The sequence below is a fragment of the Bos taurus genome, chromosome 17, assembly GCF_002263795.3.
Source record: "Bos taurus isolate L1 Dominette 01449 registration number 42190680 breed Hereford chromosome 17, ARS-UCD2.0, whole genome shotgun sequence".
Taxonomy (NCBI): Eukaryota; Metazoa; Chordata; class Mammalia; order Artiodactyla; family Bovidae; genus Bos; species Bos taurus.
Genome location: NC_037344.1, coordinates 34,469,101 through 34,495,360, shown reverse-complemented (window position 1 = coordinate 34,495,360; position 26,260 = coordinate 34,469,101). Strand labels below are relative to the sequence as shown.

At 36.1% G+C, this 26,260-nt stretch overlaps 1 protein-coding gene across 6 annotated transcripts in view; it reads left to right on the top strand.

Annotated features, from left to right (window-relative positions):
* Nucleotides 1-26,260, top strand: part of SPATA5 (spermatogenesis associated 5) — a 331,976-nt gene that overhangs the window by 251,730 nt on the left and 53,986 nt on the right. For 3 of the 6 annotated variants that reach the window (XM_002694399.6, XM_024977592.2, XM_024977591.2), the window contains exon 15: nt 13,408-13,572. In XM_002694399.6, the coding sequence (XP_002694445.5) occupies nt 13,408-13,572 (165 nt within the window). Of the gene's footprint in view, nt 1-13,407; nt 13,573-14,251; nt 22,733-26,260 lie in introns of those variants that run through there. The other 3 variants (XM_024977590.2, XM_059876279.1, XM_059876278.1) reach the window with 2 other exon arrangements.

The window sequence follows — 26,260 nt, the reverse complement described above, 5'->3', positions numbered from 1 at the left end:
AACATTAATGCTTACCTTGTGCCAGGTTTTAGGATCCAAAGATAACTAGCATTCCCTGTATTCAAGGAGTGCAGTCAAGTACTGGGATAATTATACAGGAACAGTAATGATGATGATAACATCTAAATTGAAACACGCATGCCATGTACCAAGCACTGTGCTGAGCCCTTTATTTAGATTATATGATTCAATCCATAGAGTCATCCTCTTAAGTAACTAGCACTGTTAAGGATTTTAAGGTACCAAGAAGTTTAAATGATTTGTCTAAACACACAGATAATACATGATGGAGCTAGAATTTTAACCCAGTTAGACTGATTCTTGTTCCCTCACTTTTAACCTGTATGCCAACTTACAAGTTATATGGTACTCAGAAGAGTCACAGAAGGTTGCATAATTTTAAGTTGAAACTTGAACAAGAAGTGGAGTTCACCTGATAGGCTAGGAGATAAAATGTGATTCAGAGCTGAGAGTGAATTATGTGTGAGAGCAGGGCTGCAGAAAGCAGCATGGAGTTTGGCTAACTCTGAATGCTTAGATGCTCTTGGAGTCAGAGCATGAGAAAGGAAAAGTAGCCGCAGATAAGTTGAGAGAGTTACACCAAAATTTTAGACGCCTGAAATAGTATGCTTGAATATGACTTTTTTCCTTGAGGTGCCATTCAGTGATTAGAGAATAGGGAGTTATAGTATTTGCAGTTAGAATAATTACTCAGCAATGATGTAGACACAGAGAGGGAGAAAAAGGAATGAGTAAGACTGCCAGTAGAAAGACAGCTAGCAATATAGTTATGGTATTCTAGACAAGAGATTATGTCGGCCTGACTTCATTGAGTAAGCATGTATTGAGTGCCTTGAATATGAGTGTGTATGAGTGTATTGAGTGGCAGAATATGATATCTGCCATTACATTTCTGCCTGTAATCTGTTGGGAAAGACAGACAGTAAACAAACACACAAACATATAATAAAGAAGATGGAATACAAGTGACAGTTTCAAGAGAGATTTAAGAGGTAGCATTAACCACACCTATTAATCAGTTGAATTTGGAGAGAAAGATGCCCAGAGTAAGTCCAAGGTTTCTTTGAAATAAATCAGAGCTGTTACTAAGGATCCACCTCTCTCTCTCTACTTTCTGGAACTGTTTTCTCCATGAATCATGATACACTGATATGTTTCCATCAGAGTAAAATGTAAAGGCTCAGTATTGCTTTTCTTTATAATAGAAGATGTTCCCTACACTCACATACACACCCATGTTGATCATTTTCTTTCTTCCTTTCTTTTAAAGGGGGTAGGCGTATTGTGTTTACTGAACACCAGCCTGTGCCAGACACAGTGCTAGATGATTTACATACATCATTTCTCTTAATCCTTCTAAAAGCCTTGTTGATCATTTTAAATGAATAGGAGCCAACAGAACCTAATTTCTCAGAGTGTCTATTATAATACTTTGGTGTGAACAAGTATTTCTGTGCTAATTAAATTAGATTTGGACATTGATAGAATATAAAAATTGCATATGTTGAACTTCAGAATTTATAAGAAAGAAAAAGTAGAGTTCATTTTGTAAAGGTCGGAGGAAAGAAAGGGAGTAGTGTTAGTTTAATTAAGTAGTGTAATTGCTAAAATTATACTAACACCTTTTCAGTAAAGACCATGTTACATAATCAGGCATTGCCTTGAGTAAGATAGTATATGAATTGAGTCCAGAAGACCCATGTAAAAGGTCATCTAATATAGTCATGCTTAGTGCGAGGTGCACAAACAGATTTCACTTGAACTCAGTGGAATTATTTGCAGAATTGCATGGGGATGTTTTCTCTTCTTGTGTATTTTGAGGGAAATTCTTGTCAGAAGTATATAGGCTTCTCTGATTTAAAAACCACTATCATTTTCACTCATGAGGAAACTGAGGTTGTTAGAGATATAGAGACTTGCCCAAGATGTTGAAAAAGTCCTCTTTAAAAAGCTGTTTGCCCAACAGTTGTTTAACCTAGAATTAATATAAGGCTACAGTGTCTATGCCCTTGCAACCAGAAGTATTCAGAGTTTTAGGAAGCCTGGGCTTGTTTTTTCATTGAGAATTGTCATATGGTGATTTTAAAGTAACAGCAGATGCCATCATTCGGAATACATTCTTCCACTCTAGTATTGCAGAACAGTATTTTTAAAGAAATTCTAGGAAGGGTGTTAACTCATTCAGGGTTTTACAGGAAGGAAAGCTCTTTCCTACCTTTTTTTAAGCTAACTTTCACTGACAAGATCAAGCCAGAAAAAGCTTAGCTGGCTGCTGGCCCAGACAAAGTTATAATCGTTGAAGTATACTCAACCTCCGTTGCCCGGGGAAAGCTGCAGCTTAGGGGAGAAGGGAGGACGGAGCACAGATGCTTGCTGAGTGTTGTTCCAGAGACTCAGATGACGTGTGTGCTCTATATCCTTTGCTGTGTTATTCTTTCAATTATTAGAAAGGAAATTTTAAAATAGCCTAGAATGACTAGTGTTCCCAGAAAGGTGAAAAGGATACTTCAACTTTAAAAAACTAACCAAGCCATTCACAGCTGTATCCCTAGCAACTAAAAAGGAGCCTGGCACGTAGTAAAGGTATAATCCTTTTTTTTTTTTGGTGAAAGAATTCTTTAAGTTATTGTGTCACTTATGTTATATTTTAGAACAAGAATTTTTTTTCCTTCATCAATTGATACTGAGTATCATATTGTAGTGGCAAGATAGTAAAAAAGAAAAGGTGTGACTCAACATTCAGAGACCTCCTGATTTTCGTTTACTTTCTATCATTTATTGCATGATCTTGGGCCTCGTTTTTTTTCTTAATGGGGGTATAACAATATCTAATTCACAAAATTTAGAATAATATTAAATGAAATTTGCTATGTGAAAATTGCTTTATGGATTCTTAGTTAAGTCTCTCAGTCATGGGGTCCAACTCTTTGCGACCCCATGGACTGTAGCCTACCAGATACTTAAGGGCTATATAAATATTAATGTTGATTTTAGATAACATTTTTAATAATTTGAAAAAAAATGTGTTTGCTGGTATCATCCTAATGTCCTGAATCCAGAATTTGTTTCTTTTAGGTAGGGAAGAAGTGATCCCAGTGATTGAGATACAGGTTTTAATTCTATGATAAAATACATTTCAAGATAATCATGTGTCATTTCTACCTAATGAACTAATGTTAAGTGTGGGGAATAGTCTGAAAATAATTAAAGCATTCATTTTTAAACAAGGGCACTATATTTATTATGTATTTGTTAATTGAATTTTTGTTTTCTAATTTGTACATGACTTAAAAATTAGTACATATTTATTAAATGCTCAGCATATTCTAGGTATTGTGATATGTGCAAAAAGTATACAGCACCTTTTTCCAAAGTGGAAATGTAATATTAACTTTTGAGATATTCTATTTTGAGAATTTGGAGTAGACTTTCTATATACTACCTGCAGTTCTCTCTTGGAGATTTCTCATACCCATTAGTATCAGCTCCAGAAATCCCTGCATGTAGAAACCTGTTTAATTTTGTTTCTACCCAGTGTTGCCCTAACTTATTTTAACAAGAAGATCTTTTTTTTTCTCCTTTTTATCTGCTAACATTTTTCTGAGCAGTTTATGAAGCACCTGTATAAGATACATAGTATTGACTCCATGAGTTTTAATATTCTATTTGCAACTCTAAATATAAATATCGGGTGACTTTTTTAAAAAGTGGGAGATATACTTGTCTGGAATTGGAATGGTCGTGATGCCTGTCATCCATATACATGGCCAAATCATAGAAATTGAGCTATAAAGCTTGTTAAGAAAATGTTCTTTCTCTTATTGAATGGTTATATTACTTTTCAAAAACTGCTTAGTCCGAGAACACAGTCTGTTAGAAAAGAAAGGATCTGAAAACATCTCTAAGCCCCTTAAGTTTATTGATATTTAATATTGAGGATCTCAGTATTATATATCAATATATGTTGATATATAATTATATGAGTATAATGCTAAGAAGTTTAATCATCTTTATTTAGCTATAATTTGCATATAGTAAACTGCATCAACTTAAAGAGTATAATTCAACTAATTTACATGTGTGTGTGGGTGTGGGTGTGGGTGTGGGTGTGGGTGTGTACGTACCTGTGAAACCACTTCTGCAATCATGATGTAATAAGAGAACTAATAATAGAATATTTCTGTCAGCCTGAAAGGTTCCTTTTGCTCCTTGGAAATCCATCTTTCCCTTCACCCCAGGCTCCAGCCAGCCACTTGTTTGCTTTTTATATAGATTAGATTGAAAATTTTTACATATTTTATATAAATGGAATTTATAGTATGCAGTTTTCATTGTCTGCTTTCTTTAACTCAGAACAATGGTTTTGAGACTCGTGCATATTATTGAGTGTAGCAGTAATTTTTCTTTTTTATTGCTGAGTGGTATTCTATTATATGTAAATACATATGTGTTCATTCATGAATTGGTAAACATTTGGATTCTTTACAGCTTAGGGTTGTTGTAAATGAAGCTGCTGTGAACACCTATGTGCAACTCCGCATGACTCTCTGCTTTTGCTCCTCTTGGATGAACACCTGGCAGTAGAGCAGCTGTATTGTTCTGGTGGGGAACTTTCTAAACTGCCACTTTTCCAAAGTAGTTGTGCTATTTTATGTTTCCATTAAGAGCCTACAGTTTCTAATTTTTCTGTATCCTTATTCAATCTTTGGTATTGTCAGTTTCTTTAGTTTTAGTCATTCTTTTTTTTTTTTTTTTTTTTTGCTGTCTCGTATACAGGGTTATCGTTACCATCTTTCTAAATTCCATATATATGCGTTAGTATACTGTATTGGTGTTTGTCCTTCTGGCTTACTTCACTCTGTATAATAGGCTCCAGTTTCATCCACCTCATTAGAGCTGATTCAAATGTTTTCTTTTTAATGGCTGAGTAATACTCCATTGTGTATATGTACCTCAGCTTTCTTATCCATTCATCTGCTGATGGACATCTAGGTTGCTTCCATGTCCTGGCTATTATAAACAGTGCTGCGATGAACATTGGGGTACACGTGTCTCTTTCCCTTCTGGTTTCCTCAGTGTGTATGCCCAGCAGTGGGATTGCTGGATCATAAGGCAGTTCTATTTCCAGTTTTTTAAGGAATCTCCACACTGTTCTCCATAGTGGCTGTACTAGTTTGCATTCCCACCAACAGTGTAAGAGGGTTCCCTTTTCTCCACACCCTCTCCAGCATTTATTATTTGTAGACTTTTGGATCGCAGCCATTCTGACTGGTGTGAAATGGTACCTCATAGTGGTTTTGATTTGCATTTCTCTGATAATGAGTGATGTTGAGCATCTTTTCATGTGTTTGTTAGCCATCTGTATGTCTTCTTTGGAGAAATATCTATTTAGATCTTTGGCCCATTTTTTGATTGGGTCATTTATTTTTCTGGAGTTGAGCTGTAGGAGTTGCTTGTGTATTTTTGAGATTAGTTGTTTGTCGGTTGCTTCATTTGCTATTATTTTCTCCCATTCTGAAGGCTGTCTTTTCACCTTGCTAATAGTTTCCTTTGATGTGCAGAAGCTTTTAAGTTTAATTAGGTCCCATTTGTTTATTTTTGCTTTTATTTCCAATATTCTGGGAGCTGGGTCATAGAGGATCCTGCTGTGATGTATGTCAGAGAGTGTTTTGCCTATGTTCTCCTCTAGGAGTTTTATAGTTTCTGGTCTTACGTTTAGATCTTTAATCCATTTTGAGTTTATTTTTGTATATGGTGTTAGAAAGTGTTCTAGTTTCATTCTTTTACAAGTGGTTGACCAGATTTCCCAGCACCACTTGTTAAAGAGATTGTCTTTAATTAGTTTTAGTCATTCTTATGAGAAAGTAATGATAGCTCATTGTGGCTTAAATTTGCAGTGATCTGATGAACGATGATTCATTGGGTTTATTTTTATAAAGACCAGTTTATCAATTTTTTAATACTTCTAGTAGTTTTAGCTCTTAAATTGAGATTCATGATTCATCTCAAGTTAATTTCTGAGTTTGGAGTGAGTTAAGAGGTCAATGTTTATTTTTAAAAATGTGGGTATCTAGTCATTGAGCATCATGTCTTAAATTGCTTTCCTCCATGAATGCATTAAAAATAAAAATCAATATGGACTCCATATCCTGTTCTATTGATCTGCTATGTCTGTCGTATAGACCTCATCACACTACCTTGTTTCTTTATTAGCATTATAAGTTTTCAAGTTAGATAAATCCTTCAACTTTGTTCTTTTTTTAAGTTTTAGCTTTTACTATTCTCAGTTATTTGCATTTCTATATAAATTTTATAATCAGTTTGTCAGGTTTTTTAAAGTCTGTGTAATTTTTATTGGAATTGCACTGAGTCTGTATATAAATTTGGAAAAAAAGAATATCTTAATAGTTTTGAGTCTCTGTTTAAATTGGTCATCTTTAATTTCTCTCAACAGTGCTCTGTAATTTTCAGGGAAGCATTCTCTTGTTACTTTTAGTCCTCCTTTATGTTTTTATATGTTTCCATTAGGTGGATTTTTTTAACTGTATTTTCTAGTTTGCTGCCTAATACATCTTTTCTAGTTTTAAACTTGTATCCTCTAATCTTGCTATTAGTTGTTTTGTAGACTGCTTAGACGTTCTAGGAATCAGCAAACTAAAATGGACTGGAATGGGTGAATTTAACTCAGATGACCATTATATCTACTATTGCGGGCAGGAATCCCTCAGAAGAAATGGAGTAGCCATCATGGTCAACAAAAGAGTCCGAAATGCAGTACTTGGATGCAGTCTCAAAAACGACAGAATGATCTCTGTTCATTTCCAAGGCAAACCATTCAATATCACAGTAATCCAAGTCTATGCCCCAACCAGTAACGCTGAAGAAGCTGAAGTTGAACAGTTCTATGAAGACCTTCAAGACCTTTTAGAACAAACACCCAAAAAAGATGTCCTTTTCATTATAGGGGACTAGAATGCAGAAGTAGGAAGTCAAGAAACACCTGGAGTAACAGGCAAATTTGGCCTTGGAATACGGAATGAAGCAGGGCAAAGACTAATAGAGTTTTGCCCAGAAAACGCACTGGTCATAACAAACACCCTCTTCCAACAACACAAGAGAAGACTCTACACATGGACATCACCAGATGGTCAACACCGAAATCATATTGATTATATTCTTTGCAGCCAAAGATGGAGAAGCTCTATACAGTCAGCAAAAACAAGACCGGGAGCTGACTGTGGCTCAGATCATGAACTCCTTATTGCCAAATTCAGACTTAAATTGAAGAAAGTAGGGAAAACCACTAGACCATACAGGTATGACCTAAATCAAATCCCTTACGATTATACAGTGGAAGTGAGAAATAGATTTAAGGGCCTAGATCTGATAGATAGAGTGCCTGATGAACTATGGAATGAGGTTCGTGACATTGTACAGGAGACAGGGATCAAGACCATCCCCATGGAAAAGAAATGCAAAAAAGCAAAATGGCTGTGTGGGGAGGCCTTCCAAATAGCTGTGAAAAGAAGAGAAGTGAAAAGCAAAGGAAAAAAGGAAAGATTTAAGCATCTGAATGCAGAGTTCCAAAGAATAGCAAGAAGAGATAAGAAAGCCTTCTTCAGCGATCAATGCAAATAAATAGAGGAAAACAACAGAATGGGAAAGACTAGGGATGTCTTCAAGAAAATTAGAGATACCAAGGGAACATTTCATGCAAAGATGGGCTCGATAAAGGACAGAAATGGTATGGACCTAACAGAAGCAGAAGATATTAAGAAGAGATGGCAAGAATACACAGAAGAACTGTACAAAAAAGATCTTCACGACCCAGATAATCATGATGGTGTGATCATTGACCTAGAGCCAGACATCCTGGAATGTGAAGTCAAGTGGGCCTTAGAAAGCATCACTATGAACAAAGCTAGTGGAGGTGATCGAATTCCAGTGGAGCTATTCCAAATCCTGAAAGATGATGCTGTGAAAGTGCTGCACTCAATATGCCAGCAAATTTGGAAAACTCAGCAGTGGCCACAGGACTGGAAAAGGTCAGTTTTCATTCCAATCCCAAAGAAAGGCAATGCCAAAGAATGTTCAAACTACTGCACAATTGCACTCATCTCACACGCTAGTAAAGTAATGCTCAAAATTCTCCAAGCCAGGCTTCAGCAATATGTGAACCGTGAACTTCCTGATGTTCAAGCTGGTTTTAGAAAAGGCAGAGGAACCAGAGATCGAATTGCCAACATCCACTGGATCATGGAAAAAGCAAGAGAGTTCCAGAAAAGCATCTATTTCTGCTTTGTTGATTATGCCAAAGCCTTTGGCTGTGTGGATCACAATAAACTGGAAAATTCTGAAAGAGATGGGAATACCAGACCACCTGATCTGCCTTTTGAGAAATCTGTATGCAGGTCAGGAAGCAACAGTTAGAACTGGACATGGAACAACAGACTGGTTCCAAATAGGAAAAGGAGTACATCAAGGCTGTATATTGTCACCCTACTTATTTAACTTCTATTCAGAGTACATCATGAGAAACGCTGGACTGGAAGAAGCACAAGCTGGAATCAAGATTGCCAGGAGAAATATCAATAACCTCAGATATGCAGATGACACCACCCTTATGGCAGAAAGTGAAGAGGAACTCAAAAGCCTCTTGATGAAAGTGAAAGTGGAGAATGAAAAAGTTGGCTTAAAGCTCAACATTCAGAAAACGAAGATCATGGCATCTGGTCCCATCATGTCATAGGAAATAGATGGGGAAACAGTGGAAACAGTGTCAGACTTTATTTTTGGGGGGGCTCCAAAATCACTGCAGATGGTGACTACAGCCGTGAAATTAAAAGACGCTTACTCCTTGGAAGCAAAGTTATTACCAACCTAGATAGCCTATTCAAAAACGTAGACATTACTTTGCCAACAAATGTCCGTCTAGTCAAAGCAATGGTTTTCCCAGTGGTCATGTATGGATGTGAGAGTTGGACTGTGAAGAAGGCTGAGCGCCGAAGAATTGATGCTTTTGAACTGTGGTGTTGGAGAAGACTCTTGAGAGTCCCTTGGACTGCAAGGAGATCCAACCAGTCCATTCTGAAGGAGATCAGCCCTGGGATTTCTTTGGAAGGAATGATGCTAAAGCTGAATCTCCAGTACTTTGGCCCCCTCATGCAAAGAGTTGACTCATTGGAAAAGACTCTGATGCTGGGAGGGATTGGGGGCAGGAGGAGAATGGGACGACAGAGGATGAGATGGCTGGATGGCATCACTGACTCAATGGACGTGAGTCTGGGTGAACTCCGGGAGTTGGTGATGGGCAGGGAGGCCTGGCGTGCTGCGATTCATGTGATCGCAGAGAATCGGACACGACTGAGCGACTGAACTGTACTGAACTGAACTAGGAGTTTACATAAACTATTATATATCCTCCGTAAAGGAGGATAGTTTTTTACTTTTTACTCTTCCAAGTTCTATACTTCCTTCCCCTATACTCTCTCCACTCTGGTTTTGCCTTATAGTACTTCTGTTATAATGTTAGGTAGAAGTGGTGAGTTTTTACCTTGTTCTTGATCTTAGGTAGAAAACATTGAATATTTTGACATTAAATATGATGTGACCTGTAGGTTTTTATAGTACCATATATTATATTGAAGAAGTTCCCTTATATTCCTAGTTTGCTGAGGACTTTCTTATCATGAATAGATCTTAAATTTTGTCTTTAGTTTTTCTGCACATACTGAAGTGATTATATGGTTTTTCTCCTTTATTCTGTTACTATGGTGAATTATACTCGATGGATTTTGAGTTAAACTAACTTTGCATTCCTGGGATGATTCTTACTTGGTTACTATGATTTATCCATTTTATATATTGTTAGATTCTATTTGTCAATGTGATTAAAGAATTTTTAGGTCTGTGTTTATGTCGTCAGTCTGTAATTTTCAATTTTTGTGATGTCTTTCTCGAATTTTGGAGTTAGTATCATACTGGCTTTTAAAACAAGTTGAGAAGTGTTCCCTTCTCTGTATCCTAAAGTGATTGTGGTCTTCTTTCTTATAATTTTGGTGTTATTTCTTCTCTGGTTCAGAAATAAAATTCAGAAAGGAAGCCATCTGGTTTTGGATTTTTCTTAATGGGAAGGTCAGTTATAATGAATTCAACTTGATGAGTTCAATTCCATTTAAAAAAATAAATGTAGAGCTATTCTGATTTTATGTTTCATTCCCTGTCCATTTTCATCTTGAATTTCTCAATAAATTTGTTTATTTTTATTGTCAAAGTTGTTAATAATAATCGATTATCCTTTTATTATCTTTGGTGATAAACCTTTTTTTTTTCATTTCTAATTTGTTCTCTCTTTTATCCTTGTTCAGTCTAGCTAGAATTTAATCAACTTTAAAAATCTTTGTGGAAAGCCACTCTTAACCTTTGATTTTTCTCTCTCGCTTGTTTCCCATTTCATTGATATCTACTCTCATGTTTCCTTCCTTGTACTTACTCTTTAAACTTAGGTCATTGATTTTAGAGTTCTTTATTCTTATAAGCATTTAAAGTTATAAATTTGCCTCTCAGCACTGGAAATGGCAGTCCACTCCAGTACTCTTGCCTGGAAAATCCCATGGACGGAGGAGCTTGATAGGCTATAGTCCATGGGGTTGCAAAGAGTCAGACATGACTGAGCGACTTCACTACACTTCACTTAACTGCTTTAAGTATATTTCACACATCTTCATTTGTTAAATTTTCATTATCATTCAACTTGAAACATTTTCTAATTTCCTTTGTGATTTCTTCTTTGATTAATGTCTTACTTAAAAGTATGCTGTTTAATTTCTAATGTGCTTGGGATTTTCCTCTGTCTTATTTTTATTCATGACTAACTTATCTTCTTGTATTCAGAGCTCTACTCTATTTGAATTTGTTGAGTTTTGTTTTACTGCTTATCATATGGGCTGTCTTGGTGAATATACTCAGTGTACTTGAAAAAAATACGTGTTCTGCAGTTATTGGACATGATGGCCTATATATAAATTTCAGTTAGGTCTGAGTAATTGATGGCTTGTTAGATCCTCTCTGTCTTACTGATTTGTTTTCTAGTTCTATTAATTACTAAAAGAAGAGAGTTAAAATCTCCTATTTATGTTGTGAATTTGTATTTATTATCTTTTTAATCCTGTCAATTTTTGTTGTATATATGTTGAGGCTTCATTATTAGGAACATACATATTAAGAAATGCGAAGGTTCTCAGACTTTACCCTATTTGAAAGCTAACAAGTTAGCCTGCCATAATTCCATAGAGTCTGGCGAAAGACATGAGACTCCTGAGTCAGAGACAAAGGATAAGTTATTACTCACAGGATATCATCATTTTTTATGCCAGTTCCCTAAGAACTAAGTCCCACGGAGCAACTATATGAAGTTTCAGTGTTTGTGTTTTCTGTCGTGTTTTATGTGTGGTCACAGCTGCGTGTTTAAGATTTTGTTTTTTGTTGTTGTTGTTGTTGTTTTAGATTTTGTAATTAAAAGAGATTCATGTCTGAGTTCTTGTCTTCCATACTTTCTGCATTCCTATCACATCTTTTTTCTAGATACTTCATATTCATAAATACACATTAAAAATACACTGTTTTGCATTATAAGTAAGTATCTCTTATATATTCAAGGAGTACTATTTCTCATTATGCCAGTAACAAGAGTAATTTTTGGCATATCTAAGGAGTCTACATGTTTGTGGTATTTCATTTCCAGTCCACTTTCTTTCTTTCTGAAGATTCAGTTTTTCATCTCATGTCATTTACCCAACCTTAAGAACTTCCTTCAGCATTTTCTATAGTGTAGATCTACTGGTTTTCTTCCAGTGGAAGGGTCTACTAGTAGATATTCCTTGGTTTTCTGTTACTGAAAGTGACTTTATTTTTCCTTCGTTATTGAAGGGTACTTTCACTGGGAATAGAATTCTTGAATGACATTTTCATTCTTTCAGCATTTTAAAGATGTTGTTCTACTGGTTTCCACATCATTTTGATTGAGAGTCATTGGTGATTCAAATCATTGTTCCCTGTGTTCACTCTAGCATCTTTAATTTTCAGCAGTTTGACAGTAATATGTTTGTGTATGGTTTTCTTTGTAGTTACTTTGTTTGAAATTTATTGAGCTTCTTGATCATGTCAATTCATGTTTGTTTACCAACTGGGAGGAATTTTCAGCTTTTTCTTCAAATAATTTTTTCTACCCCATCTTTTCTTGGATTTTTATTATGTATATGTTAGACCTTTTTTGTCCCATAAGAATGATCTTTTCATATAAATCTTATCATTTCACCTTCCTGCTTAAAGCCTTCCAATGGCTTCTCATTGCAAATAGAATACAATCCACACTCTTCACCATGTTGCTTAAGGCCTTAGAATCTGCCTGTGACTGTCCCTCTAACCACATTTTCCTACATCTTTTCACTTTATTCAAGATTTCCACCACAGTGGGGTTTTTTATTTCTCTGGAACCTACCGGTCATCTGTGCCTTTACACTTGATGTTTCCTTTTCCTTGAGTTCTCTTTCCCCAGATTTCTGTATGGGTGACTTCCAGGAGTATCAGCAAAATTTATTTTTTCAAAGAGGCTTTCTCTGACTGCCCCCCACTAAAAGCTACTGCATCCTGTCAACAGACACACTTTAGACCCTTATTTCTTTTAATAGTTTTATTAAGATATAATTCACATACCATAAAATTCATTCACTTAAAATACACAATTCAAAGGTTATTAGTATATTCACAGACATGAATAACTGTCACTATAATTGGTTTTGCACATACCTATCTTATTCATGCTATTTCCTAGAATCAAGAACAAAGTCTGATATATAGTACATGCTCAATATTTTTTTTTCTGAATAGATGACTTCATTGTTTCTAAGATAATTCAGGCATTAGCCTTCAATAAAATATTTGGGAAGTTTTTTGACTGCCATCAGCTCTTAGAAGTATTCTTTGATCTGAGCTGTTATTTTGAGACCTCTGAAATAGCTTAACCCATATTTTAAGAATTACTGCAGGAAGTTATCCAAACACAAATCTTTTGATATGATGAATGCAAGTCGTATACACATTTCCTTAAAAGAGAAGAATCGTCTTTTACCGACCTGACAGTTAGTTGCAAGGGAGCAAAAAGCCGTTCAGAAGTACTGCTTTTCTGTTTTCAAAAGTACTCTGACATTGTTATTTGTTTGAGTCTTTGATGTAGATATAGAATCACTGGTACTTGTTTTAGTTACTAATTATGGTAATAGTGAGTTATTCATAAGATTCTGGGCATCCTCTTTCCTTGTGTACCTTTCATGAGGAATGTCAGTTCTGAGCTTGGTTAATCTGTGTTGCCCCCTCTTCTTTATATAGGCTTTGATGCGGCCTGGAAGAATTGATAGAATCATCTATGTGCCTTTACCAGATGCAGCAACAAGAAGGGAAATACTTAACCTGCAGTTTCACTCTATGCCAATCAATAACGAGGTTGATCTGAATGAACTCATCCTCCAAACAGATACGTATTCAGGAGCAGAGGTAAGACAATTACCTTCCAAATACCTTGGTGAAAGGAAAGCAGTGGTTTGGGGTCATTAGCAAAGAACGTTGCTTGATGCCAGCTGTTTTAAATAACTCCATATTAAGAAATCTTAAAACAGGAAATACACTACATGACAGATAGTCACTAAAATTAAATTACATTTTACCTAGCCTACAGTATTTTGTTTGCTTTTACCTGGCTTATCTTATATCTCAAAATGTGGTCTTCAGAGAGTTTGCATAATATAGTGGAGAGATCACTGGACTAGAAGTAGAAGATTCTTTGGGGGCTTCTTGATACAGCAACTTCCAACCAGTTACACACTTTTCTGAACTTTGATTCCTTTACCTAGCAAATGGAAATAGTGCACAACTTTCCCTACTGTGTTCTCATAAAGATCATAAAAATGAGATTAAGATATCATGAACATACTCCGAAATACAAAAGACTTGATTTTCTTATCTTTTAAGCTTTTGGAAAATTATCTCAATCTACAAAGATTCTGTGATAAAAACCATAAAAGGGACAGCCAGCCTGCTCTTAATAGTAAAAATACAGTTTAAATAAGAACAGCAACACCTCTGTGAAAATATGAAAATTTTAAGTATGGCCTATTAAGTAAGAGATATTTTTCTCTCCTTAGCAGCTCTTTACTTAGGCTGTTTTTGTTTACAGAATAAAATTCCACTAAAATACTTGTGCAACTTTTCTACATGTGTTCAACACAGAAATCTCTTCTGAATACCACTGATACAGGTTTGTACTAGAAAATTAATACTCTCATAAATACGAAGTTGCAGATTCTTTTCATTCTGAATTATCCAGCAGACTGGGACTCCACTTTCTGTTTTACTTGCTGTTATTTTTATCTGTCTTCTATAAAAACCAAAGAGACTAATACATAATAAACCATATGATAATCAAAGTCTTGTAGATAAATTTACATGTGGAATTGGATTTAGTATATCATGCAGTCATAGCTAATAGCAACAACCAAAAAAAAATCTCAGATCTACTAATTGTTTCTGCAACTGTGAACTATGTATATTTGATTTTCCCCCTTTAAATGTTTAAATTCACTGGGGTGGAAAATTCTTGTAGAAAGCTTGAGACGCAGTTAAAGTGCCTTTACGTTTAAAGTCTTGTCTAAAACAATAATCTTTATGAGCATCTCTTTGGCATGACCATCCATTAAGTTAAAATGAACATATAGTTACTGCTAGCCGACTGCTGTAGCATTTCTAAAATTTCGTTTTTGATGTAAGAGCAAAGGCTGGCATCCTGTATATGGTACGTCAGTTTACAGGAAACAGCCAGGAGAAGAAACCATAAATCTTTCACTTAAGTGAAGTGGAAGAGCAGTTAGCAAAGTATAAATATGCCTTTCTCACTTTGAAGTAATTCATGATAGTAACACAGAAGTGCAAAACAAAAATCAAAGCCAGTGAGGTTCTGTCTGGCTGAGAAGTAAAAACTCATTTGGTGCCAGGAATTATTGTACCAGCTTGCTAATTCTTATGTAGTACATGCCTTATTCAGCCTAAAATATAAGCACATTCATTTCTGATTAATTTTTATATCAGATCTTCTAAAAATAGTCATAGAGAAAGTAGCAGACATTTCTGTCCCTCGCTTTACATTTTTGTGTCCCATAATGCTTGGATGAGGGAAGGGTATTCCACTGTGGTCCTAATTATAATTAGTGTATGACTACAATTTTATAGACACTTATTCCAGATATATATCTTTGTAGTTCTGCGTTTTCAATTTGGACAAGACAGATTAGTTACACAGTTTTTGTTTTGAGAGGAGGGTTTAGTCTCAATATTTAGGTAATTCACACAGGTGCCCTATTCTTTGAAAAGAAATACTAACTTTTTTAAAGTCTTAAAATTGATCAATAGGAAATTTAAGATAGATTAAACTTAGCTTCACATAAAATATAAGATCTCATCTTTTTTTCTTCTCTGTATCAGAATGAAAATGGCAAGACAATGTTTGAAAGCCAAAATTAGTTTTGATGGGTTTTTAAATAGTAAAAACAAAGTCAAAGTTTTCACTTCAGTCATGTGACTCCTACAGACTCACTGCTTTATCACTGATGTCACTAATTTATTTCTTCCCCCAGCAAGGCCAGCACAAAGCCTACTACATAGAATATACTTAACAAAGACTTAATAAACTGAAAAAATTATATTTAGGAAAAACAAGACTTTCCCTCCTCATTTGTCATATAGGAAACTTCTTATAGCAATGCGTCCAGCTATGGGCACAACCTCTTTTTCAGGGTTGAAGTGTCTCTGTGGCCGCTTTTGGTATAAAAATGAAACTGCCGACTCAGTTAATTATTGTCTTCTCAGTAAAGTAGTATATTCAGTATTCAGTATTCAGTATTATATATAGTATATATATATAGTATTCAGTATTATATAAAATTAATTTTATTTGGCTGTACAATATCAACTATTTAACAAAAATTTGTCTGGGTGAGCCAGAAATGAGGAAATTACTGGCACTCTGTTTTTTTGGAAACAGAAAATGTTTACTTTAACTGTGGTGAGTATTTTATTTATCTTTTTAATTAAAAAGTTGTAGAGGATAATTGGGATGGAGATGATATCGGCACTTATTAAGCAACTGGGATAAGAGGGGTTACTTTTTCAAAAGAAATTTTTGTCACCTGGTGCTTTTGTTTCATGGAAGCTTACAGACACCCAGAGATTGAAATAGCTCCTTATACTGAGTTACTTTATTTTTCCTCCTTGGAAAGGGTCTACAGGGAATTAGAATATATTTTTTAATCCTAAGGAGAGTCCCAAGGGGAAGTTTGTCACCCACTGAAAGGAGAAGGTGGTCCCTAGGGAGTATCTTCTGCAGAGAGGCTGAAGCAGGCAGCGTCCATCAGCCACCCCTGCAGCCCGCTATTCCCCGGTGGCCAGAGCCTCATTGTCTTTGATTTCTTGGCTGTAGCTTCCACTTAATGGAAAAACATGTTGCCATTTAAAAGCAGATGGGAATTCAGCTCAGGAGGAAATAAGAAGTCTTTTTTGGTTATGGCTATTGTTTTCTTTTGCTTTGATTTTTGTTTTTTAAGTTATTTGTAGCAGATTCCACTTCATGTATTTCTGCTATGTCAAATTATCCTAGTTCCTTTTGGAAAACTTTTACCACTGGCAGGAAATCAGCAATCATAAATATATGTATATTAAGCCATAACTGGGCCCATTACTCGTGTGCCATGTGCTTGAAGACAGAGGTGATGAATAAGATACATAATTTCCTCGGTATAAGAATTTGCTGAAACAGGCTGACAATTAATGTCAGTAAAATTTATATTAACTATTTGCATTTGGATGTTATCCTCGTTTTAGTGATTATCTCGTTAAATTGACAAAACATTTAAGAGCCAGGTATCAGCTATACATTTATGAGTAATATAGGCAATCATAGCATTTATTTCACATATCAAGATTTGAGAATTCAGCTTTCAAGAGAGGCAATTAAGTAGGAGAAAAAACAATTTTAATAATACAGTTGAATTGTAGCTCATTTCTTCAGAGTTGCTTCAGACAAGTTATTTAGTATTTAACTTCTTTGAATCTTAGTTTCTTCATCTGTGAAATGCCTGCATGACAAACTGTTTTGAGGGTTGAGTGAGATAATAAATGTAAAAGCAACAAGGCCTGACACATAATGAGTGCTTCATAAATGTTATTTGCCTTCATTTTATCCTCCTCATATCAGTTCAGTGTTTATATTTACCACTGCAGTATTCAATGATGCTGCCATAAAACAGTTTTGCATGGTCTCAATAACCAGATAATTTATCTGAAAGCTGTTAATAAATAATAATTGAGTTTGCCTCTTACACTTTTCTCCAACTGTAGAAATCTACTTAATATAGTGACCCATTCATAAGATGACTATCTTATGAATCTAGCTCTAGCAATTTGTTAGAGTTAAATTCATTTCACATTAATTTTTTAAAAAGCTTTAACTTCATGTAAATTTAGTCTTATCTTTGTTTTACTAAAGCGATGTGTCTTGCCCTGAATTCTGTTTTGTAGTCTAAGTCTGGGCCCTTCTGAGTCTAATAAAAGTTCAAAATCGTCATGTCAGCTTGACATTAAAAAAATCAACTTTCAGTGTGCCCCATTAATTCAAAAAGGGTTCTATGCACTGTGCTTGAGCTATTATAGCTAATAAAGTTGTTGTTCAGTCACTCAGTCGTGTCCAACTCTTTGTGACCCCATGGACTGCAGCACACAAGGCTTCCCTGTCCATCACCAACTCCTCGAGCCTCCTCAAATTCATGTCTATCATGTCGATGATGGCATCCAACCATCTCGACTTCTGTTGTTCCCTTCTCCTCCTGCCTACTTTATTGTCTTGCTGACTATTATTCTTATAACATACTTTCTCTTTTCTCCTACCCAGTGAAAACAGAAGGAGCAATTATAATCATGTAGGATATCTGTACTTTTCCTCCATGAATCCTCCTGTGACTATTTTCCCTAATCTAAAAATCATGATCAATGTACTGGAACCTGGCATAGATTGACTCTTTATATGACCAGCCTAGCAACACATCTGAGACAGGACTCAAGATCCTCAGGCAGGACAGGACACGTTTTGGCTCCCTGTGCAGTGCTGGTGGAGAGTGATTAGCAGCAGTGTTCACATCTCTAAGTGCAGCAGGCACCATGGGACTTAGCAACCTCCTGTAGATACACCTGCAATCTGCCTGTCCTGCCTAATCAGAAACTGCCCTGTGAAATCGTGCTGTTGTGACCATTTGGTCTACTGCTCTTATTTGAGATCTTTGTTCTCTCCACTCTTTATTGTGCGTTTACCCTAAAATTCTGTATCTATACCCCAGAGTTTCAAAGTACTCTTTGCTCACACAGCCTGTTGAAATCACTGCTTTGTCATAAAACCATCATGACAAACCCACCCAAAAATGGCTTCTCCTTTTGAATGCTTTTACTCTGATTTTTGTTTCATTTGTTTGGCTCTTAGGATATTTTCCCTTCTGGTTATTTTAATAAGGGCAGCCACCTCATGTCCCGCCAGACAAACTGTAAGATTGTCTATGGCAGAAACTAGGTTCTGTACTTCTTGGACTCCCAGCACAGCAGCCATGTGTCCACTGCATCAGTGAACTCTATGGTGGATGGATGATTTGTGTGTTGATTCTAAGTAATCCTAATGAACAAAAATACCAATTTTAACATTCACTAAAGTGACACTTGTAGTTTTAAACTTTTTTTGATACTGATTTATCTGAAGTCCCATAACAAACAAATATGACAGACCCAGAACCAGAAATCAGATCCTTGAACTCGTCCTGAAAGGCTCTTCCTGCCTCTGAGTCAACAGAAGTATCTTTGAAAAAGTTCCATAGTCCCTTTGACATCTCTGATCTTTGATAAAGGTTTGCCTACTCTTGTGGACAGTGGGTATGAAACATCTTGACACTTTTTTTATATGTACTTTTCTTACAGTTATTGTCATCTTCACAAAAATTATAAGCTACTTAAAGTTAGGAACTATGGTTTTCTTTATTTACTTACAGTATTTCCCCAGGTATTGTGAATAAGATCTTCAGTTTAGAGGGAAAGACATATATAAACAACTAAGTTCTATGTAATGTGTTTGTGTGTGTGCTGAGTTGTGTCTAACTCTTTATGACTCCATGGACTGTAACCCACCAGACTCCTCTGTCCACGGGATTTTCCAGGCAAGAATACTGGAGTCGGTTGCTGTTTCTTTCTCCAATACAATGTGTTTATGTGATATGATATAGTCATGTGCAGAATACTGTGGGAAAAAGAAGAAGTTGTAACTCTGCACTAAGTAGGATTCAAAGAGGGGATAGCTGATCTGAGTCTTAATCGATGAAAAGGAGTCCCCAGTATAGGAGGGCTGGAAAGGGGAGTGTCCCTGGCATATAGAAAGATAGAAATGCATAAAAGTACATAGTGTATTCTACATTCCATTAAAGGTTGAAATATGAATAGAAAAAGAGTCTGAGAGTAGAAATGGTAGGTAATAAACCAGGGGAAATGAGTCAGACAAGTGTGAAGGACCTTGGACATCACATCAGGTAGCCAAAGTATTGGCATTTCAGCATCAGTTCTGCCAATGAATATTCAGGGTTGATTTCCTTTAAGATTGACTGCTTTGATCTCCTTGTTGTCCAAGGGACTCTCAAGAGTTCTCCAGCACCTCAATTCAAAAGCATCGATTCTTAGATTCTCTGCCCTCTTTATGGTCCAGCTCTCACATCCATACATGACTATTGGAAAAACCATAGCTTTGACTATATGGACCTTTGTAGGCAAAGTAATGTCTCTGCTTTTAAATATGCTCTATAGATTTGTCATTGCTTTTCTTCCAAGGAGCAAGCGTCTTGTAGTTTCATGGCAGCAGTCACCATCCACAGTGATTTTGGAGCCCAAGAAAAGAAAGTCTGTCACTGTGGACAGTGGACAGTCTGTCACAATGGAAACATTGTTTCCCCATCTACTTGCCATGAAGCGATGGGACTGGATGCCATGATCTTAATTTTTTAATGAGTTTTAAGCTGGCTTTTTCACTCTTCTCTTTCACCCTCATCAAGAGGCTCTTTAATTCCTCTTCACTTTCTGCCATAAGGGTGGTTTCATCTGCATATCTAAGGTTGTTGGTATTTCTCCTGGCAATCTTGATTCCAGCTTGTAACTCATCCAGCCTGGCATTTTGCATGATGTGCTCTGCGTATAAGTTAAATAAACAGGGTGACAATAAACAGCCTTGTCATATTCCTTTCGCAATTTTGGACCAATCAGTAGCTACCCTGTTTAAATGAATCATGATAAAATCTTCCAATGCAAAAACCAGATATACTGAAAGCATGTATTAATTAGGCTGTGACTTTTAAGCCAGTCCTCTACCCCCTCTCTCTTACTGTTTGGTAAAAACCAAGACCTAGACTTCAGTCCTTTGTTGACCACTTACTACAGTATTAATTTGGCCAAATCAGTTATCATCTCTAGAACCAATTTCTCGTATTTTAATAAAAGAGTAGAGTTATGGTCTTCATGATCCTTCCTAGTGCTGATAATGTGTACCTATACCTGTCATAGATTAGAGTAGTCCTATAAGGAATTCCTTAGAGATTGTACCTCCAGGGACGTATAACAGAGTTATGTTTTCCTTACAATGCTCCTAGAAACCTGGAATCTTGGGATTGTGGTCATTGTCTCTAAATACTTGCTTCTATGGCCTAGAGACCCTAACCATGGCACAAGAAGAATAGGAACCTTGAAAGACTCTGACAGTTCCTAGAATTTGGATTTTAATAAACATTCTCCTGGGAACCCTGGAAGTCCGGTGGTGAAGACTCCATGCTTTCACTGCCAAGGCCCCTGGTTCAATCTGTGGTCTGGGAATGAAGATTCCACAAGGTGTGTGGTGTGCCCGCCCCTCCACCCCACCAAAACAATCTCCTTAGCAAACTTGAACAATTTTCCACTGAATGGAAATGAAAGTTTTAATTGCTTAGAGATTCCCATGCCCAGTGATTTTTTTTTCCTTGATACCTTTGGTTTTCCTGCTTTCTTAAGGACAGCTTGTCAAGCTCAGTATCTATGATTCTGGAGGCATTAGAATAAAAACTCTTATAAAATGAAAATATACATCAGCCTGCTTTTTCCCTAAACTCTTTGTTAGGAAAGTAAGTAAAAGCTACAAAGTTATAATGTTCATTTTAACTTACAGTTTTAAAAATGTACAGTGTATGGAAATGTAACATTCTCTATATTTCCAAACGTGAACTTCTGCTTAAATTGGCAATAAATTCAGCTTACCTGAAGGCTATTTTAGATAGGATGTTTATACCAAAGCAAACTATCCTCCAGAACACCTTGTGCTGCCATACCTGTATTACTGACTCCTTGCCAGTTGTTTAAAACTGCTGTCAGATTACAAGAAGCATTAGTCAGAAAGGAAATGAATGTTGAATGAGAGGCTGGCTGGCAACAGACTTAATAGAGCATGTTATTACTGAAAGTATAAAGTACTGAAGCCCATTTATAAAAAGAAGTGGTGTTATCAAAGCAACAAGTTCATCAAGACCTACCTGATAATCTAGTCCTCAAGCCTGGTATCCAGACAAAGTAAGTATCTATGAAGAATTACTCCGGCCCATAGTAATGGCATTTTAACAGTCTCCGTTGTTTCTCCTCTTCCAGATTTTCAGTCTCTCTATTGATCCATGCTGGTCCCCCCAGAATTTTTGTATAAACATTGAATCTGTGCTTCTTCATCTTCGAAAGAGTGATAAATTTGGGGGTTTTACCAACTTGGAAGGAGCTCAAGATTTTTTTTTTAAATGTGTAGAGCATGCTTTAATTCTGTGGTATAGATCCTGGTAGAGTTGGACAGTTTTGATTATTTGAGGTGAAGTAGGCTCAGTCCATTTCAGTTCAGTTGCTCAGTCGTGTCCAACTCTTTGTGACCCCATGAATCTCAGCATGCCAGGCCTCCCTATCCATCACCAACTCCCAGAGTTCACTCAAACTCACGTCCATCGAGTCGGTGATGCCATCCAGCCATCTCATCCTCTGTCGTCCCCTTCTCCTCCTGCCCGCAGTCCCTCCCAGCATCAGAGTCTTTTCCAGTGAGTCAACTCTTTGCATCAGGTAGTCAAAGTATTGGAGTTTCAGCTTTAGAAGTAGGCTAATTTCTAATAATAATTTAATTGATCTACATATGAAAATCACTGCATATGGTGATTGCAGCCATGAAATTAAAAGATGCTTACTCCTTGGAAGGAAAGTTATGAGTCTTACTCCTTGGAAGGAATGTTATGAGCAACCTAGATAGCATATTCAAAAGCAGAGACATTACTTTGCCAACAAAGGTCCGTCTGGTCAAGGCTATGGTTTTTCCAGTGGTCATGTATGGATGTGAGAGTTGGACTGTGAATAAGGCTGAGCGCCGAAGAATTGATGCTTTTGAACTGTGGTGTTGGAGAAGACTCTTGAGAGTCCCTTGGACTGCAAGGACATCCAACCAGTCCATTCTGAAGGAGATCGGTCCTGGGTGTTCTTTGAAAGGAATGATGCTAAAGCTGAAACTCCAATACTTTGGCCACCTCATGCGAAGAGTTGACTCATTGGAAAAGACTCTGATGCTGGGAGGGATTGGGGGCAGGAGGAAAAGGGGACGACAGAGGATGAGATAGCTGGATGGCATCACTGACTCGATGGACGTGAGTTTGAGTGAACTCCGGGAGTTGGTGATGGACAGGGAGGCCTGGCGTGCTGTGATTCATGGGGTCACAAAGAGTTGGACACAACTGAGCGACTGAACTGAACTGAACTGATATATGAGAAGTATGCCATCAATGTAAGTGAAGACTTTTTCTTCTTTTAAGAACAATTTGGGGACTTCCCTGGTGGTCCAGTGGCTAAGACTGCACACTCCCAATGCAGGGGGCCTGGGTTTAATTCCTGGTCAGGGAAGTAGATCCCACATGCCAGAACTGAGTGTTCACTTTCCTCAACTGAAAGAACTCACTTGATGTAATGAAGACCTGGTGCAGCCAAATAAACAAAAAAAAAATTGTTTAAAGAAAAGAACAATTTGTACCATGTGAAACTGCATTATAGTTAGCAGATAGGTTAATGAGAGAGATCTGTTGTCCAGAATAGATGAAATGATTCATACAGTAAGTACATAAGTGTATTTATCCTCATGCATATAGCAGGTGCTCAATAAATCATTTTTGTTGTATATTTGTATAAATCAGCAAAATCAATTTCATTGCTCTCTAATATAAAGAACTTATGATTTGTTTAATATTTCCATATTTTACTGCCTTAGATTTTATGAATACTCATGAGTATTTTATGTATATGTCATGTTTTTAGTTATAATGGTATGTTCTTTAAATTCAAACTATAATTCATAGTTACGTACAGAATTTATTTTGGCTGATTTAGATTTAAACATCTGAAATCCCTATTTTTATTTGTTCTTTTTTAAACACATTTTTTTTTTTTTTTTTTTTACTTTCAAGTACGAAAAAGTATTTGTAAGTATTTCCTTACAAACTGTCTACATAATATCCCTATTTCAGTATATTAAAGTAATATTTGGTTCCTTGGGTACAATGTAATTTTTTAATATGTTTTTATTGAAAAGAAAAAAATGGTACACCTAGCATTTCTACTGGAATAATTGTTTAGGAAATACACATACCAAATTACTATGCCCTTTCAATTTTAGCTTAGAGTTGAACCTGAGTGTTTAGGTAAGGCTCAGAAATGTAACGCAAAGGACAAAAATACCTCCTGTTTGTCATCTGGTGTTAGATGGTGACACAGAGATGTTCTTATTCTTCATCCTCAAATGACAGTGATTCTGAGTTCTCAAAGGTGTCATTCTATTAAAATATTACCAAAACTGTAAAATAGTTCAGAGTTACAATACAGTCATTGAATTGTTTTTAAACATAACCTCTCCTGTGTTTTAGAAATTTAAAAACTGAATCTAACCTTGCCTTAGGCTTGAAAGAAAAGTACAAAGAATTAAGATTTGCATCTCTTTTTTGATTTGTCTGTTTTTAACCTCCAAATACTATTTCTGGTGGTCTTTAATAACAGCTAGCTCTCTTTTTGCTTAAAATCTGGAAAATGGGTTTTGCTTTTATATTTGTGGGAAAGTTTCCCTGTTCATTTAGAAGGAAAAATTAAGATACAATATACATACCAATTTCATCATTGTAGAAGTTCCAAATCATAAATTAGCCATTTTCTCTTTTTCTTCAGAATTACCCAAAAAGATGGAAAATCACTTAAATTGTTTTTGGCATTTGGAAAAGACCTTCTTTCTGTGATAGCAAAAGTAGTCCTTTGGCATATTTTTATTCACTTCAAAAGAACCCTTAAGGAATGGTTTTATATTTAAACGCAAGAATTATATTTGTTTGCCTAGCATTAACTTCTTGCCAGAATTCTTAAAAATACAAAAGGTCAAACACTGAACAGTCGTAGTCCCCAGCATTTCTTTTTTCATTTCTTCTCTGTATCATAAATCCGGGTCAGAACTGGAGATTTGGGGGAGATGAATCCAGAAGTGTCAATAAGAAGTGAACTTTCTTATTTTACAATTGAATTGGTCATATGAGTGAGTGAGTGAGTGAAGTCGCTCAGTCGTGTCTGAGTCTTTGCGACCCGTGGACTGTAACCTACCAGGCTACCCCGTCCATGGGATTCTCCAGGCAAGCATACTGGAGTGGGTTGCCATTTCCGTCTCCAGGGGATCTTCCCAACCCAGGGATCAAACCCAGGTCTCTCGCATTGGAGGCAGATGCCTTAACCTCTGAGCCACCATAATGAGCGTAAAGTATGTATACATGCACAAGTTCATGGACACTGGGCTACCATTTCATCCATGGCTTCTTTCGAACTTAATAAAAGACATTTATGCTATAAAATTAATATTGTGCTCCTGCTATAAACAGCACACCAAAATTTGTTGCCATGTCTAGTTTCCTGATTTTTGAACCTGTAGGAATAGTTTCATGAGTAAATTATATCCTTGGTGCTTTTAAATTACATATTTAAAAATATATTTATAAAATTTTAGAGCATTTATTTTGTAAAGCAAGTTACATTAATATTTTCATTCACTTTGCACTTGTATCTAAAACTAGAAATTAGTCACTGAGTTTTAGGAATATAATAAAAGAACTCAAATGTATAAGACTTGGTCCCTATTATACAACATAATAAATTATGTAAAAATTGAAACACATCAAAGGCCTGCTGTAACATGATCTAGTTTATTATAAAATCCAGTTTAATGTGGGGATGACTTGGATCCTACCCCAAGTGGTTTATTTTCAATTACTACTCTAAAGCCTCATCATAATAATTTTTATAATAATATCTTATAGCATAAAGTAGTATATAGCTGTGTTCTGTATTGTTTTGAACTTTTGTTTTTGCTACTCCAGTAGTGATATAGCCTGAGGACCTCCTGAATTCTTTTTTGATAACCAGTACTTTAGATGATCAAGATGTGATTCACTTTGAAAGTCATATAGTAGGCAAAATATGAAATATTAAAGAGAGTATTTCTCCCATTTTATGTGCTTCACAGAGAGAACTATAGGCTCATAAAAGAGAGGCAGAGATCTTAGTGCCTAATAAGTTTGAAGTTTTCTTTTCTCTTTTTCATGATCATAATTGCTTATAATTTTTTAAAGAGTGGCTATGAACCAAAATCTGTCCCTGAAAAATTCATATTTTGAAGCTCTAACCCCCAATGTGATAATATTTGGAGATAAAGCATATAAGGAAAGGAGGGAACTAGGATTAAATAAAGTGATGGTTAGGGTCTAATAAAGCCTCCAGATGTACAGAGGAAAGGTCATACATGACCTAGGTCACTATGATACTTTTGGATGTCTGCAAGATAGGAAGGGAGCGTAATTGACCCTGATGACACTCAATCTTAGATTTCCAGCTGTGAGAAAATAAATGTCTAGCGCTTCTACCATCCACTCTGGTATTTTCTATGGCAGCCCAAGCAGACTAACAGAGTCCATTACACCTCGCATTATTAAAGAACGGGTCATGTTATGTTTTTTATTTCTTTTTTTTCTGACTAATAAAGAGTATTTCTGTTAGT